The sequence below is a fragment of the Podarcis cretensis genome, assembly GCF_951804945.1.
Source record: "Podarcis cretensis genome assembly, chromosome: 6".
In the NCBI taxonomy this organism is placed as follows: domain Eukaryota; kingdom Metazoa; phylum Chordata; class Lepidosauria; order Squamata; family Lacertidae; genus Podarcis; species Podarcis cretensis.
In genome coordinates, this window is record NC_137175.1 from 11,579,991 (window position 1) to 11,597,586 (window position 17,596).

Genomic DNA, 17,596 nt, shown 5'->3' on the forward strand with positions numbered 1-17,596 from the left:
GATAGCAAAGTTTTGTTGAGTACCAATATGTGCGAGCGGCTCAAGGGTCCTGGGCTCCATTACTTGGATCGTGTGCAGTACAGCTGATTTGGGCAGAAATGTTTCTTGAACCAACCCTGACCAGAACCTCACGTTGTGGGGACTTAACTCTTCAAAACAAGGACCCTCTGAAGTACCTTCCTTTTGACAATGGAGCAACATACAAATAAATGGTCAGGTAAATACGCTAGATTAATTGCTATGCTCTTTCAGTCTGCGTGTGCTTTTAAAATTAAGTTCATTGGTTTTCCTTGCTGATTCATGGAACAGATTATGTGGGCAAGTATATCAGCTGACTTGATGCAATAAACCATAGACTAAAACCATTCCGGCCTGCAGGCCTAACTAGTCTCCTCCTTAAAAATCTCAAGAGAACAAATGGCGTAACCCTAGTAAGACAGTGGCTTTTGCTGGGTCTACTTCTGATGGTGAAAGAGCCCGCAAACGATTTCAAGGGCCTCAAACACCTGCTTCTATTGGCACTGAAAACTGACCTATAGCAATGGCCCCCTATATTAAGTTTGCAACTCTTCAAAACAGAGATGGGCAATTTCTTCATTTGGGTACTTACTGATTTCCCGTCCACCAACCCACCTACCAAATGGCTTATATCTACATTTTGCTTGTGTTTAGCTCCACCTACCTGCTATGCTATGGAAAGGGTGGAAATTCTGAGCAACATCGCACAGGCTTCAAAACAGGTAATCTGGGGCTGTACACGATGCAACTCAATGCATTGGAGTTCATGTGGCTGAACCATGTATACGAGCCGCCCCATTTTATAATCTCCGGTGACAGAGCTTCCACAGCCTCCCTAAAACCATTTCTTCAGTTGCCCACAGTTCTGTGTTCCGAACATTCGCTCAGAATTCCACATTCATCAGGGTGAACATCTGATAAGAGACGTAGTACCTAACCACGGTGGATGGGATTCAGCAGGTGGAGGCAGCTTCAACGAAAATAAAAGGAAGAAAAACAACTCTCACACACAAGCGGCCTTTGGTCTTGTCATCATTTACTGTTGGGCTTATGCAAGGTCTTTTGTGTCACACGCACCAAAGGCTAACCAATGCTATTGTTCTAGGAAGCTACATCACGTGTGACCAGGTCACAAAGAGAAAACCCAGGTCGATAGTTTGCATCGGCTAAACAATGAATTATATATACACAACAGGTTTACTCAGTTCACCATCTGCTTTAGGCCAAAAGATAGCACTTTTCTTTTTTGTGTTTTTTTTTGTTTTAATTCATAGCATCTTTCTTCCTTAGTTTCCCCCCCACCCCACAAACAACTTGCCCACTTTTTTTTTTAAATAGCAAAAAGGCCCAAAAAGAGAAACCATTCCATAGTTCCTGGTTTTTGTTTTGTTAATTCCTTCCCAGCTAGAACTGGCATAGGGTTATATAGAGTGTGGTGTCCAAGACGGTGGAAACGTAAATTATTTTTGTTTGTTTCTTTTGAACACTCCTGAGATTGAGGGAATCTGATACGTGTACCAAAAGGCACTTTCAAATATATATATCTGTATATATATTTTAAAAACAGTGCTTCTGTTCTAAGAAATTCAAGTTAAGACAGAGTGCCTTTCACTCCCTTTAGTCATAAAGTGGATAGACCAAGCAATATCCCTGCTGACAAATCGGGAAAAAGAAAAACAATATTTTTTTTGGGGGGGGGGACAAAAAAACACACAACCGCAGCAGAGACGAGTGTTCATGCTAGACAGCTTGATGTTCTTTAAAAAAAGGGGGGGGGGAGAGAGAGAGAAACAGAAATAAAGAAAAAAAAAAAGAGGAAAATAAACTTTCTAAGTCACCACTCAAAGGAATACAGTCAGCAGGAGATATTAATTTTAAAAAAGCTGCCACTTCTGTACAGTTCTTGTTTAGTCTGCTTTCACTCCTTTCTTCCTCAACACTGGGTTTCTTTTTTTACTTCTTCATCTTCATCATCATCATCTTCTTCTAATGCTATAGCTTTCCTTTCTTTCTTTCTTTCTTTCTTTCTTTTTCCTTTTGCAAAACAATAAAGTGAGGTCAGTTTAGTCATCCTCGCCTCCCCCGTACATGTCCGCCAGTTTCTTGAACCTTGGCCCCCAGTCGTTAAGGTAGTCGTAATCTTGATCTCCGGAGCTCGAGGAGTTAAGTGAGCTGACGGACCCTGCTGTTGAACCACTGCCCTCATAGTCAAAGACAAGAAGGGAGTCGTACGGTGGGGCCGTCGGGTCATTATCTGCCGCTCTCAAGCCCTGGAATGTCAAAGGAGAAGAAGGAAGAGGTTACCTTGCGCCGGAAGCATCATTCGTAGGAGCAACCTAAATGTGGCTCTGTGGCGCAGAGCTTAATGCAGAAGGGTTGCATCCGGCAAAGTCCTCCCATCTGTATCAGGACTTCAGCCACCTTCGCACCATTCATTTGAGGCAGTCACATGGCACTTTAAGCAGCTGTGGCTTTCCCCTAAGGCATTCTGGGTACCGTAGTTTGTCAAGGGTGTGCTGAGACTTGTTAGAACAGGCATAGGCAAACTCCGGCCCTCCAGATGCTTGGGACTACAATTCCCATCAAACCTAGCTAACAGGACCAGTGGTCAGGGATGATGGAAATTGTAGTCCCAAATATCTGGAGGGCTGGAGTTTGCCTATGCATGTGTTAGAAGCATAGCTGTCAACTTACAGATTTGAAAATAAGGGACCAGCAGCCTTGAAAATAAGGGACCAGCAGCCTTGAAAATAAGGGACCTGCAGCCTCACCTGTTCCAGGCACTCCAGTCTGGTCAAACTCATGCTGGTAGCTTCGAGAACACTGTCCAACCAACTTTGTAACCAGAGGTTCAGCTGAATAGAATCTGAATCACATGCACCACAAGGCCTATGCAGCCTCAACTTAAGATGGCTCCCCGGTCTGGCTTTGCACTGCAAAGTTTGCAGCAGCACGTGCAACAAAATGGCGTCCAGCATTCAAAAACCCCCTCAGCTTGCATTAACTAGCCACACACAAGGCATGCAAGTTCCACCCCCCAGTCGTTCATAGACTTCTTATTGGGTGAGCAACACAGCCAAGCAACACAGCTGGAGCCTCCCTCCTCCCTGGCTGGCAGGGAGGGAGGGAGAGGAGCTGCTTCTTTGAAATTTAAGGGACATCATTTAAGGGACATCCATCAATAAGGGACAGCAGCGGGACATGGCGCTGGAATAAGGGACTGTCCCTTCAAATAAGGGACACTTGACAGCTATGGTTAGAAGGCCCCTGTTCTCCTCACAGAGATACAGTCTCCAGAATCATTTAACAATAAATCCCTCTTCCCAAGCAGCTTAGGGAATCATAGCTTCTGGGATGGGAATGGGTGTCTCTTAGCAACTGCCATGAATATTTAAAATAGCATCATACTGTTACTTAGCATGCTGTGTATGTTGGAACTTCCCTTCCCTTGCCTCTCACTGTGCTCCCCACCTAAATTAACTCTGGGCGGTTGGGGAAACCCCCAGAAGAGATTTTGGGTTCAGGTGGGAGAGGAGAGGGAGGGGAAGTTCTGTTGTGCAAGAGGAACAGGATATTGGTTGGATACAACCCTATGCCCATATCTCTACACTACACATATTTAGGGTTTTTTTTAAATAAAAAAAAACCAGTCTAACTGTCAGAGTGTCCCTTAAAGAATCATGATAACTGTACCTTTGTGAGACTACAGTGGAACCTTGGTTGTTGAATGGCTTAGTTGACGAACAAATTGGCTCCCAAACGCCGAAAACCCGGAAGTAAGTGTTCCAGTTTTCAAATGTTTTTTGGAAGCCAAATGTCCAATGCGGCTGTCGGCTATTGTTTCCGGAGCGCCTGTGCCACTTGGAAGCCGTGATTTGGTTCGTGAATGTTTTGGAAGTCAAATGGACTTCCAGAATGGATTGAGTTCGAGAACCAAGGTACCACTGTACTGATATTCCTAGCTTCTCTTGCAGAGTTACTGTTGCCAGGGTTTGCTGGTGACAGCAAAGAGCTGTTAGACCAATTTAAGTCTGCAATGCATCGTATGTATACTTGCCTGTGAATAAGGCCCATTTAAAGGTGCTGGACTTACTTCCAAGTAAACATGCACGGGATCATGCTGCATATATATGTAGCATCAATCCAACTGTACCTGCATGAAACCATGCATTTGGTTCTGTGCTGCTAAGACAGAAACTGATCTGCTGCACTTGTACGCCTGTGTGTGAGTGTGTGAGAGAGGAATAATTCATTCGCGTTCTCATAAATCAAATTAGCAGATGCTAGTTTGGGCTACTTATTTGATGAAGATTTTCTCTCTTGTCCCCTGCTCTCTCAAAGGAGAGGGGATAAGCTCTGTAATCAGCCCTCTTTTACAAGAGTGGCACTTAAAATCAACGTGCTATCTATTGCTACTAGTCACGATGGCTATTTACTAGTTCCAGCATTAGAGGCACCATGAATACCAGCTGCTGAGAAGGACAAGTGCAGAGAGCATTATTACACTCATGTTAGGCTTGTGGGCTTCCATCCCACACCTGGTTGGGCATGGGAAATAGGATCTTGGACTAGATGGGTCTCAACTAGGGCCAGGGCCTTTTCAGTACTGGCCCTGACTTGGTGAAACGCTCTGTCACAAGAGACTAGGGTCCTGTGGGACTAGACATCTTTCTGCAGGGCCTGCAAGACACAGCTGTTCCGCCTGGCCTTTGGTTTGGACTCAGTCTGACCCTTATGTTTCCCTCCCCTTATGGTCTTGATTTCATAGAATCATAGAATCATAGAGTTGGAAGAGACCACAAGTGCCATTGAGTCCAACCCCCTGCCAAGCAGGAAACACCATCAGAGCACTCCTGACATATGGTTGTCAAGCCTCTGCTTAAAGACCTCCAGAGAAGGAGACTCCACCACACACCTTGGCAGCAAATTCCACTGTCAAACAGCTCTTACTGTTATCGGCTACTTTTAAAATGAGGCTGCATTTTAACCTGTATTTTAAATTGCCCCCCCCCATTATGTTTTTACTGTGATTTTATTGGTGTTAGCCGCCCTGAGCCCGGCTCTGGCTGGGGAGGGCAGGGTATAAATATTATTATTATTATTATTATTATTATTATTATTATTATTATTATTATTATTATTTGCAGCAGGGAATTGAGATGGTACCACTCAGCCCAGCCTGCAAATTCCATGTGTTTATTCCAATGATCAAACAGAACCTACAGCTCTGTTTTGAACTTAGCACTGATTTATAGATGTTGAGAGCTGGGCCAGCAGGTACTGAAAAATCACAGGGGAGGGAAGCGTTCTTATGCTTGGAATCTGCTTACGGGTTTCTTACAAGCATCTATTTGGTCACTGTGAGAACAGGATGCTGAACTAGATGGGCCACAGTCGTGATCCAGAAGGGCTCTTCTTATGTTCTTGTGTGAGGGAATGCCATCAGACGTCAGATAGTTCCATCCGAAATGGAAACGGGAGCAGAAATGGTCACAATCTACATGCGCATCTGAGGTCAGAAACGGAAATCAATGGGAGCGAATTCCAGCGGTATTTGCCACCATTGCATTTAGAATCCGCTAATGTTATTGTTAGGTGTATCGGTTGGTTGCTCGAGAGCAATCAGGCAATATGCCTCAATAGTCTGTTCTAAAGCTTTCTTATTGGTGGTGAAAAGCTTTAGAATGCAGAGCGCCTCTATTCCGTGTCTTGCTCATTCACTGGCAGAATCTGAGAGTGGGCGGTGCTTAAATCTTCCCCAGCAGAGTAGTTTCTTGACCCCCAGTCTGCGCCTCCCCTCTCTGCACGGAAGCCTACTGCGCACGGACGGCTTGGGTAAAGGAGGACCTCCCTCCTCCCCGCTTCGCCCAGGCAAGGTGTCCTGGCGCCGCCTTGGCTCCTCCAAGCCCTGCATCTCCTCTCCACTAGAGGCGTGGCTGAGGAAGTGCTGCTTCCTCCGCTGAGGAAGTGCTGCTTCCCACAATCTTTCGGGGCTCTCTGTAATCCATCCGGCTTTTCCCCTCTCGCCCCTGAGCCGATGGCAGTTCCCTGACAGTTATGTAAAATTATGTTACTTTCTGTTTTGTTTTTGACATTTCTCCTCCATTGAAATGCACTACATCATGAATTATTTTAATGAGATGAATAATGTACATTTTAGTGGAAGCTGAACTGCAGTGGAATGGGAACAGCGCTGATTGAGATGAACACAGGGCAGGATGTAAATCGCTGTCTCCCTACTTCCCTATCAACAGGCACAATCCTTCTCCCCTTTATATGCACTGATTATGTGTGTGATTATTGTGTGAAAAGAGTAACAGGGGGCACATTTTTGATGGGTGAGAGCCTCGCACGCAGCGTGAGCAATGAGAAGCATGAGTTTAAGGAGAGGAATTCCTGCCGGTCTCCAGAAGCATGTAAATGGGGTTGGTGTGCACCACAGAGGGCAGAGAGGAAGAATTTTTTAATGATTAAAAACCGAGAACGAAATGTCTCAAGAGCAGGAAATGGGATATAATAACAAAATTAAATTGCTCCCACATTGATGTATCAGGCTTTATGAAATGGATCACATTTTCGCCTCAGAGGAAATAAAGCATCGATTGGTTTGCAAACACGCCGCCTGTCTTTTCAATAGGATCAAGTTGGCAAATTAAAGAAAAATATTAAATGCACAGTTTCGAGAAATGCACGGGGGAATTCATTCCTTCTCCGGAAGGCTCAAGTTCAGACAAGCAAGCATGGGAGCCTGCATGACCGTGATTGCAAATGTTCCACAGCTATTGCTGCGGAATCTGGGGCTGTTTCTATTATTCTTAATTTAAAAACATGTCTCCAAGCCAGATTGGTGGCAAAGAAAATTGTGGTACTGATAAACATTTGCTAAATACAGTTGCAGTGCCTGCTCAGAGAGTTATCCTGTACTTTTGGCAAAGCCCTGATTCTCCACTCCCTGTTGGCACCTGTGTGAGTTGTACCACTTGCTGATTTCTTCCCTCTTCCTCCCTGTGGTGATATTTCCACACATGGCCACTGGACCCACATGGGGGAATATTGGCACTCTTGAAGGGCAGTGGATTGCACTTATTGGTCCTGTCCAGGGGCTCCTGTTTATGCATCCCAATTCTCATGGACCCCAAGAATGCAATCTGTACCGCGAAAGAACAGAGAGTACTGGTACTTTATTACATTCACACCCCACCTTTCCAGGTGGAATGTCCATGGTATCATGTGAGCAAAAAAAGACAGAGATCTGCTGAATGAGGCCAAAGATCCTTTGCTCCCTGGATAAAGCAATATATCCTTTCATAACTCGTTGGATGTTGAACTTGTTGAATGAAAATCATGGATGTTGTAACATAGACTATGATGCATGGGCTAAACTTTGGAACGAGAGTCTAAAATTCACTGCATGCTCCGCTTTAAAAGAGAATGTTATGAAAATGGTCTATCATTGGTATCTCACTCCCACCAAACTGGCAAAAATGTATAGGACAAGTAGCAAAACCTGCTGGAAGTGCAAGGAAAAGGACAGCGATTTTTACCACATATGGTGGTCATGTAACAAAATAAAAGAGTTTTGGGAATCGATGTATAATGAGTTAAAAAAGATGTTTAAATATACTTTTCCAAAAAAGCCGGAAGAATTTTTGCTAGGTTTGGTGGGAGAAGATATTAAGAAGACAGACCAAAGATTATATCTGTATGCAACAACAGCAGCTAGAGTTCTGATAGCCCCAAAGTGGAAGTTACAGGAGATTCCACCTGTAAGGGAATGCCAGATAAAGCTGGTCGAATACGCGGAAATGGCAAAATTGACACACAGAATTCGCAATCAGGAGGAGACGAAGTACTAAAAAGAATGGAGTAAATTTAAGGTTTATATAAGTGAGAACTGTAGAAATATGAAAACGTTGGCAGGATTGAATTAAATCTTATGTCACGGTGTAATTTTTAACCAATGAAACTGTGAATTATAGATTGGAATAAGAAAACTTGCGGAAGGGAAGGACAGAAGTCAACGGCTCTATGGAGCATAAAGTAGGATATATGTAATAAGACTTGATGTTTTTGTTGGTTGGTGTTGGTGTTCTTAAATCTCAATAAAAAGCATTTGGAAAAAAAGAAAGTCATGGATGTTGGCCTTTTGGAACACCTATTTAAAGAGCATAACTCATTCACAAAGTCTCCAGTGCCCCTAGGTTTGGGGGTGGGGTTGAGGTTTCATAGCTCTGTCACCATTATTAGGTTTCTCGTGTGCTCATGTCTCTTAGGAGCTCTGTGACTTCTACCTCCCATGTTTGATGGCCATCACTACATGAAGCAACCCATTCCCCTCTTTGCTGCTTTGCAGTGTGTATGTTGCATATACCATTTTGATTTGCTGTTAAAATGGGATTTTATTGCTTGATTTGATTTCAGATAGGCTTGCTTGATGCTAGGCAATCTGCTGGAAAGTCGGAATAGAAGTGCTGTGTGTAAGCGGAATAGAAGTGCTTGTGTAAGCAAGCAAATAAATGAATAACACTGTGTGGCATTTCAGAGTAGGCAGGAATTTTGAGGCGCATGGTGCAGTTCTACTGCTGAAGCCAAGTAGGTTCAGCCTTGGATGGTAGACCACCTTGAAATGATGGCTGAGGTTCAAAGGACTATCCAGGGACTTGGGCATGAAAACTTCAATTTTTAGTAATTTCTATTGAACCTTGACTATGGATTTAAGACTCTGTTGATGAATGTCTTGGTTAAAAGAGTTCTATACAGCTCCCTCCCTGGGCTCTCAATAAAGACCTGCTTCAGGGTTTCTGCTAGGCTAAGGGGAGAGTGGGTTGGTGTTAAGTGGACATTGTTCATTGAATTCACCATTCTTGAATACAAATGCACCCTTGGAGCAGCAGGACTTCCACGACATGCCACGCACTGCTTTGGAAATTTGTCTCAGTTCCAAAAGACTTTTTTCACGCAGCATGGAGAGCAAATGTTTGAATGTTTCATATCTAAAGTTTCCTTGGTGTGTACAGAACTAGCATCGGAGATCTTTGGGTTAAGGCCCATATATAAGTCTCGTTGGAGGATAATTTTGGGAGAATATCGGAGTGTACTTGTAATATATGATAATAAACAACTGTTTGCCACATGGAAACCTACTACTGTTTTGGTGCTAGGTTAAAAACCTTGGGTTGTATCCAAAGAAGTGCTACACAACTTGTTCTGTTAGTGGAAGAATTTCTGCTTGCACAATGGAACTTTGGAACCTCTCCCTTCTGTGAGCTCCCTAAATCTGTTCTAGCCTCCGAAGCAGATTTGGGGCAGGCATGTGGTGTGTGTGTGTGTGTGTGTGTGTGTGTGTGTGATGTTCTGTTACCCAAGTGTAAATTTTTTTGCACTTATGGAATGAGTGCATTGGGTATTGCCTCTAATTTACCCAAGCATTTTAAGCATTGATTATGCTACTATTGTTTTAAGTGTGGTAAAATATACTTTCTTTCATGAATTTGTTCTTGTTGTACTCTTTCTTGGTGGGCGAAATTCAGCAAAAGTGTCCCACCAGTGCAAGCCCACACAAGGATTTCTGCAAGTGCAACATGGTTTTCCTGCTCTCTTTCCCTCATGCACCCCCGATTGGCTATGAGGAAGGTCTGGAGAACCCCTGGAACAGCCTGCAAGGGAAGGGAAGGGCAGATCATTCCATCAGGTGAGTGGCGGGAGTTATCTGCTTAGCAGTACATTGAATTCCTTCTAGTATGCTTAGCTCAGCAATGCCCATTTTACACTATGCGCTAGTATATTTAAGGGTTAAGGAGGGTCCAAAAATATTTCCCCAGTGCAACCCTAGACACAGTTAAAGGTAAAGGTAAAGGGACCCCTGACCCATTAGGTCCAGTTGTGGCCAACTCTGGGGTTGTGGCGCTCATCTCGCTTTATTGGACGAGGGAGCCGGTGTACAGCTTCCAGGTCATGTGGCCAGCATGACTAAGTCGCTTCTGGTGAACCAGAGCAGCGCAAGGAAACGCCGTTTACCTTTCCGCTGGAGTGGTACCTATTTATGTACTTGCACTTTGACGAGCTTTTCGAACTGCTAGGTTGGCAGGAGCAGGGACCGAGCAATGGGAGCTCACCCCGTTGCGGGGATTTGAACCGCCGATCTTCTGATCGGCAAGTCCTAGGCTCTGTGGTTTAACCCACAGCGCCACCCGCGTCCCTAGGCACAGTTACCTGGGAGTAAATCCCAAATAAATAAACTGGAACTTACATCTGAACAGGCATGCTTAGGACCTTGCTGTTAACGACTAAAATAGTAACAATTTTTTGGGAGGAAAAAGCTGTTGGCAAAAATTGGCAGGCCCCGTTTCACACATGCATCTAATTTTGAACTCTGTGTAAGTTAATTGCATCAGTAGCCTTTGCTGGCTATATGAGCCTCCAGCAGCCGTCCTGGGAAGCCTTCAAGAATGTACCTCATTAATAAAGTCCCCGATGTCCCCAGGATGGGGGATTACAGGTCTTATAGGATACTGGGGCTCAGCAACAACTGGTCTCTCGTCTACCCGTCTGACTCCGTTTGCCTTGTTCAAGACGTGATCCATACTCTCTGGCTGCTGAAGTTGACTTAAATCATAATCCTGTAACAAATGGAGAAGCAGAGAGTGAGGCTCAGGCGGCTTTTCACTGAAAACCCTTCAAGTGCCTCTATGCTGCAGAGGTCTGTAAATAACCTCACTGGCTCAAGTTCAACTGGAATTGAGGCAGAACCATTCCACCATGTGGCATTCGGCATTGATGCCTGCACCTATTTAAACATACGTGACTCATGTGATATTGATTGTTTGCTGGAGGCAGCTGAACAGTGCTCCAAGGCACATTGGGGAGCTAAAGACAATCTAGCATTGCCCTTTAATAATCAGTTATTCAGCTCATATTTGGACACCTGTCGGCAAAGATCTCAGAGTCAGTTGAGGAGAGGAACAGAGTCCAATGTACCTGTTTTGCTACCTTACAGGCTTTAGGGTTGAGTTAGCCTTCCAAGTTCTGATCTGCAGTTTATTTAGAATAGCCACACTGATTTCCCAGATTGTCGTTGGACTCTGCAATCCCTTACACTCTTTACTCAGCAATCAACCCTGTTAAGTTCAGTAAAGCTTGCTACCAGGTAAGCAGGTATATAGGATTGCATCCCACTTAAAATAAACCCAGACTACAAATTAAGTGCAAACTGGCATGGCAGGTTACAGAAAACTGGCTCTGGAGAGGGCTGTATGTCAACTATGAATGTTGTGTTATACAGAGCATTGAGCAGCCCTAAACTTATGTTGGACCCTTTGTGGATTGGGCATGGATTCCGTAAAGTATGGAGTGCTGAAACCTCAGAATCCAGCAAAAACCAGTTTGCAAGCATTTCAAATAGGGTGTCCTCAGCAGCATATGGAAGTTTACGAATTGCAGCACAACCAAGTCCTGTCTTTGGGCTGATGTTCAAGTACCAGTCAATGGATGGGGCAGAAGTCAGTTCAGCTTGAGTTTTAATGTGGACCTACTTAATTCACACTCCCTGAAACAAGCCATGAACCAAAACAAAGCTATTATTAAAAATTCACACTTCTGCGATTCTTGTGGCAAAATTCTCCAGCAAAATAATGTGCACATTAAGGTCAAGTGCACACAAAAATGCATATATTAGTGAAAGTAACATAAAAAAGCCATTGTGTTAGGGAAAATTGCTTGCAAAAGTGTGTATATTGGGGGGAATTATGGCAAATCTGTGTATATTGGGAGAAATTCACATTAAAAGGCTGGTGAATTTTCACAAGGACCTTAAAAACAACAGCCAGGAACTGATGCAGAAATGCGGAAAACTAAACTTCGGAAAAATGAGAAACTGAGAAAAACCAAAATTGCCAGGCTTGTCCATCCTTAAATACAACATGTGGCAACCATGGAGTTGTTACAGTGTGGTCTAAACTGTGAGTCTACATGTAGGAAGTTGAACCATGAAGATGCTCTCCTCACCTGGTCTTCTTCTCCACCTCCTTCCTCATCATACTTCAGAATATTATCCCGGACATCATCCTCAGGGTCAATGAGAAGCTGTTTTGTGTGACGCTCCTTTTCCCGGCGCTTCATCCACACCACAAACAGCAAAACCATGGCTGGAGGGAGAAACAGAAACACAATGGAAGAGACACAGCTGAGTGAGATGATTAAGGTGGGAACTGGAACCACCGTCACTACAGCATTGGCTACCAGCACACCATCAGGAACTATTACTGATAAACAACCACTTTTATTACAGACCTCCGACGTACAACGTGCTTTTCGGAGCATTAATATTAGGAAGGCAGCTGGACCGGATGGAATTATGGGACGAGTTATTAGGGACTGTGCTGCAGAATTAGCTGGTGTATTTACGGACATTTTTAATCTATCCCTGTTGCAGGGTTCTGTCCCTACCTGCCTGAAGACATCGATTATAGTGCCAGTCCCTAAACAGTCAGTGGTGGTATCTCTCAATGACTACAGACCAATAGCCCTAACATCTGTCGTTATGAAATGCTTTGAGAGATTGGTGCTAGATTATATTAAGGCTGGTCTTCCATCCACTCTAGATCCGTTCCAGTTTGCATACAGAAGGAATAGATCTACTGATGATGCTATTTCCATCGCTGTCCATACTGTACTGAGTCATCTAGAACGACAGGGAACCTACGCAAGGCTGTTGTTTGTGGACTACAGTTCTGCCTTTAATACAATTCTACCAGACAGGTTATTCCTTAAAATGACCAATTTGGGTATACATCAGAAGATCTGCTTGTGGGTAAGGAATTTCCTGACCGATAGGCCGCAGACAGTGAGAATGGGGCCTTACCACTCTTCTACTCTAGTATTAAGCACAGGAGCCCCTCAGGGGTGTGTGTTAAGCCCCTTCCTCTATTCCCTGTACACATTTGACTGCACCCCACTGTATAAGTCTAACAAAATCATCAAATTTGCGGATGATACAACAGTGGTGGGGCTCATTAGTGAGAATGATGAGGCTGCTTATAGGAAAGAAGTACAGGGGTTAATTCAATGGTGTAAAGAAAATAATCTTATGCTTAACACCAAAAAAACCAAAGAACTCATAATTGATTTTAGGCGAAAGAAAAGTGTATTTTTACCATTGCACATAAATGGCGAGGAGGTGGAGAGGGTTGGTAGTTTTAAATACCTGGGCACTTACATCTCTGAGGACCTCTCATGGACTGCAAATATTAATATGGTTGTGAGGAAGGTACAGGGGAGGTTGTATTTCCTGAGAATGCTCAGAGGATTGAATCTATCTCAGCACCTACTTCTGTCCTATTATCATAGTACCATTGAGAGTGTCTTAACCTATAGTATATTATCGTGGTATGGGAGCAGCTCTGGAATGGATAAAAAAGCCTTACAGAGAATAATTAAAATTGCCCAGAATGTTATTGGGCTCCAACTACCAACCCTGGATGAGATCTTCACGTCTCGCAGCTTGAAGAAGGCACACAATATCCTGAGAGATCCCACCCATCCTGCTCACAACCTCTTTGAACTGTTGCCTTCGGGCAGAAGATATAGGACAACGAAAACACGAACCACACGCCTTCTGAATAGTTTCTATCCAAGAGCTCTGATTGCACTAAACAATGATCTCAGGGCCAGTTGTAAGAAATAGCAAGCAGTGAGTAGTAAGGAATGAGATAGGTTTTAGGTTATGCTATGCTTCTAATAGGTTGTGTTATATTCTGGATTATGTATGTTTTAATAGATTATGTCTGAATAGGATGAGAGTGTTGGAGATACGTGCAAATGTGTATGTGAATCCGGTCTTGGGTGTTTGATTTTCGTTGTTGTGTATACTGTGTATATACGGACAATGACAATAAATTTATCTAATCTAATCTAATCTAATCTAATCTAATCTAATCTAATCTAATCTAATCTAATCTAATCTAATTAACTGTCCCCCATGGGCTAGCAACTCAGCCACAAGGAGGGCATTAAAAGTGCCCTCACCTTTTCTCTATAATTGATTATTATAGAGGTGATGGTATGTCTGGGAGTAGAGCTTCAAAACTCAAAACAGACGGGGATAATAAATGCCCCCTCTTGTGCTATTAGGAGCCATGTTTATTAAGCCAGAGTTAAGGGTTGAGGTCACTGTAAATAGTTCCATCACCTGAACACGGAATACTATCAAGGTGCATATTTCAGCTAAACAAGATGGGAACAAACTGTACAGCTCCTTGTTTTTAGCGTATCACACAGCACAGCCTGAAATGGGAGACAATCACTTCCTGGTTAGCAGAAGAGCAGCTATGAGGCGCTCTGTACATGTTAACCTGCGCTGCAGCTTAGATACTGCTATATTTTTATGTGATTTTTTTACATTTTCAATTGACTGCAGCCTACTTCATCAGAGGCAGGAAGTAGACTGACATGGTAGCGGGTTGGGGGTTCATGGAGAAATGACGAGATGCTCAAGTTCATGGGGATGCCAAAGAGAAACTTCTGAAGAGCTGGAGACCTGGACAAAAATATTACATGTAACCTAATTTTCTTCTGCTGCATGAAAACTATCTTGGGGAACACTTGTACCAACAACAACAACAACATTATTATTCTCCTGGTATGCCCCACAGAGGAACTTACGGTCTTCAAATAAAAACATCTTGAAGGTCCCAGGCCACAGAGAGGTTAGGCTGGCCTCAACTAGAGCCAGGGCTTTTTCGGCTGCGGCTCCAACCTGGTGGAACGCTCTGTCACAAGAGACTAGGGCCCTGCAGGACTTGACATCTTTCCGCAGGGCCTGCAAGACAGAGCTGTTCCACCAGGCCTTTGGTCAGGGCGCAGCCTGACTCCCTCCTTTGGCAATCTTTACAAAACTTTAGTTTATGGTTGCCATCAATTTTGATTTTAATTAATTTTTATAATGTTTTTATAATGTTGCACTGTTTTAGTGTTGTTAGCCGCCCTGAGCCGGCTTCGGCTGGGGAGGGCGGGATATAAATACAATTTATTATTATTATTATTATTATTATTATTATTATTATTATTATTATTATTCCCCATCCATCTGGCTGGGTAGCCACGTGAAAGACCACTTGCCTGCAATATCACTTGAATCACCTGGGGAAATTCTGCTCACAGCACCACACCCTACAGAATATCACAAAGGGCTTTTCCTGCTCTTTCCTTGTACTGTGGAATGCCTCTCCCTGTGCCTCACGTGAAAGAACGACCATCAGTTGCTACAGATATATCTGTTTGCCAAGGCTTTCCCTGACCCGTAAGATCAGACCCTGTTCATCATTATCGGAATTCCTGTTTTTCGTTTGTTTAGTAATATGATTTTATACTCTCTTGCATGATGGGCTTTGTGTTGTATTTTTGCTTTAATGCCATTAAATAAAATGTTGAACAGAACTTGGAGATGTTTAAAATATTAAGCAATTTATAAATGCTTTAAAAAGAGACAGGTAAATATGTCATGGGGACACTGTGAAACAGGTTTGGGGCTCATGGTCCCTGTTCCAATGCTTAGCAATACACAAAGCACCCAATACCTAAAATTCTCTTTGCTAGACTCTAGAGGAGGGGTCGCCAACATGGTGCTGTCCAGATGCTGTCAGACTCCAATTCCCACCAGCCCCGGTCAGCATGGTTAATGGTGAGGGAGGATGGGATCTGTAGTTCAACCACACCTGGAGGGCAAGCCACTTGCTATCTTCCTAGAGGGCATGGAAACACCTTGGGATGTTCTTCCAAAGAAAACCCAGCTGTCCATTTTGTTGACTTCAATCTGTAAAGGGATATCATTTGCTTACGAAGGCATTCCAGGGCAATTTAACTCCACCATGATTCCTGGGACGGTGTTTAAAATCTAGCTGTACGACAGATATGCTGGATTTCATTTTAAATTAATAGTTGTTGCTTGCCGCTTTGATTGCTTTGGGAATTTCTACTGTGGCATCCCTATTACGGTGTTGTTACCGGTGTGGCATGTTGCTTTGCGGCATGGAATGTGATGTACACTTCAGAAATGAAAGAAATGCAAATATTAAGCTGTTGCTGGCCTGACTAAGCAACAATGTTGAGGGGAAAAACCAAATGGCGTTCTATTGCTTTCTGTAGGTTGATAAGCACCCTTATTAGTCAGCTTGATTAATGAGCTTTTCCTGATCAATTATATTTGATTAATTTATACACATTTGATATGATCCTTCCTCATGTACATTGTGCTTGCAAGAGTATCCCCGTAAGGCTGAACAAAGCCCTATATTTCTCCATTTCTTCCTGCCTAAGTGCAGAACCTTACATTTGTCCCTACTGACATTCATTTTGTTAGCTTGCACCCAGTTCTCCAATTTGTTAAATTCATTTTGAATTCTGATTTTGTTTTCTGTGGCATTAGCTACCCCTCCTAGTTTGGTGTCATCTGCAAACTTGATGAGCATCCCCTCAATTCCTTCATCCAAGTCATTTATAAAGACGTTGAACAACAACGGGTCCAGGACAGAACATCATGCCATCTAGTCCAACCCTTTGCATTGCAGGAATATCAGCTAAAGCACCCATGACAGATGGGACCACAGTGTCTCTCTCCCTGGGACCAAGGCAGCCACAAGCAAAGCATTTCACCCAAAAGAAAAGTGGCCATTTTGGAAAAGAATTGTTTTTGTTCTCAAATGCACCCAAAGAGGCACACCAACATGTTAAAACCAGCCACGAGGCCAGCTATTTCTATAGGCTGCTTCCCCTCCCCCCCCCTCGGCCCTACTCTCTGGAAAGAATAAATCCTTTTGAATTTGCAAGTTGTTGCAGCTGGGCTAATTTCATTTTAATGATGTGCGATTCTCTCAGAAGGAATGCAACAGAGGCTGGATAAAACATTAGCTCGCATAATCAAATTTGGACTTATTCTCCTCCTCTTTATGGGCTTTCTATATTTCCGAAATCACATTAACAAATGCACTGTGATACTCTTTCAGCTGCTCTACTTGGAAAGCAGATCTGAGCGTCTTTGAACTCTTTACTGAAAAGTGCTGGTGGGTTTTGTTGAAGGAGAGAAAGCAAATCGAGGAACTGCAGATCTGGTTTGGGCCAGCCTAGATAAACTTCCTTCACTTCTCTTTGCTTGAATAGGAGCTTAGTGAAATTAAAAGAGTTGACTGCTGCTTTCGCCATCAGAAGTTGTCCTACCCATTTCATACCCGCCTGGGGAAATGGCCACAATTAGTATGCAGAGCCAACGCAGTGTCAAGGTTGGAGAATTGGACTATGGCTGGTTAAAATCCCAGGTTAAAATCCCTCTACCTCCATGAAGCACATTGGGTCTTTGTGTGTTCAACACTATAAGGCAGCTATGGAGACTGGTCTGTAACTGTGGATGGAGCAATGCCCCGTGAACCTCAACTAGCCCTCACCTGCCTTGCCTTGCTACAGACCCCCAGTCCAGGGGGTTCTGCCGCTTGCCAGTTTCCTCCTCTTAGTTCCAGTGCCACCTTAATAGGACACAGCAGTTGGAAGGATGGGGACCAAACTAGAATTAGTAGTCTCTGCCTTCAATGGA

The 17,596-nt window shown here is 43.6% G+C and overlaps 1 protein-coding gene across 8 annotated transcripts in view; it reads right to left on the bottom strand.

Annotated features, from left to right (window-relative positions):
- Window positions 1-1,037: 1,037 nt before the first annotated feature.
- The window catches only part of CDH4 (cadherin 4), an 839,962-nt gene continuing 823,403 nt past the window's right edge, over window positions 1,038-17,596 (bottom strand). For all 8 annotated transcript variants that reach the window (XM_079979074.1, XM_079979073.1, XM_079979079.1 and 5 more), the window contains 3 exons: window positions 12,022-12,161; window positions 10,473-10,637; window positions 1,038-2,288 (listed from right to left, as the gene is read on the bottom strand). In XM_079979074.1, coding sequence (XP_079835200.1) covers window positions 2,082-2,288; window positions 10,473-10,637; window positions 12,022-12,161 — 512 coding nt within the window. In that variant the 3' untranslated portion in view covers window positions 1,038-2,081. The remainder of the gene's footprint in view (window positions 2,289-10,472; window positions 10,638-12,021; window positions 12,162-17,596) is intronic.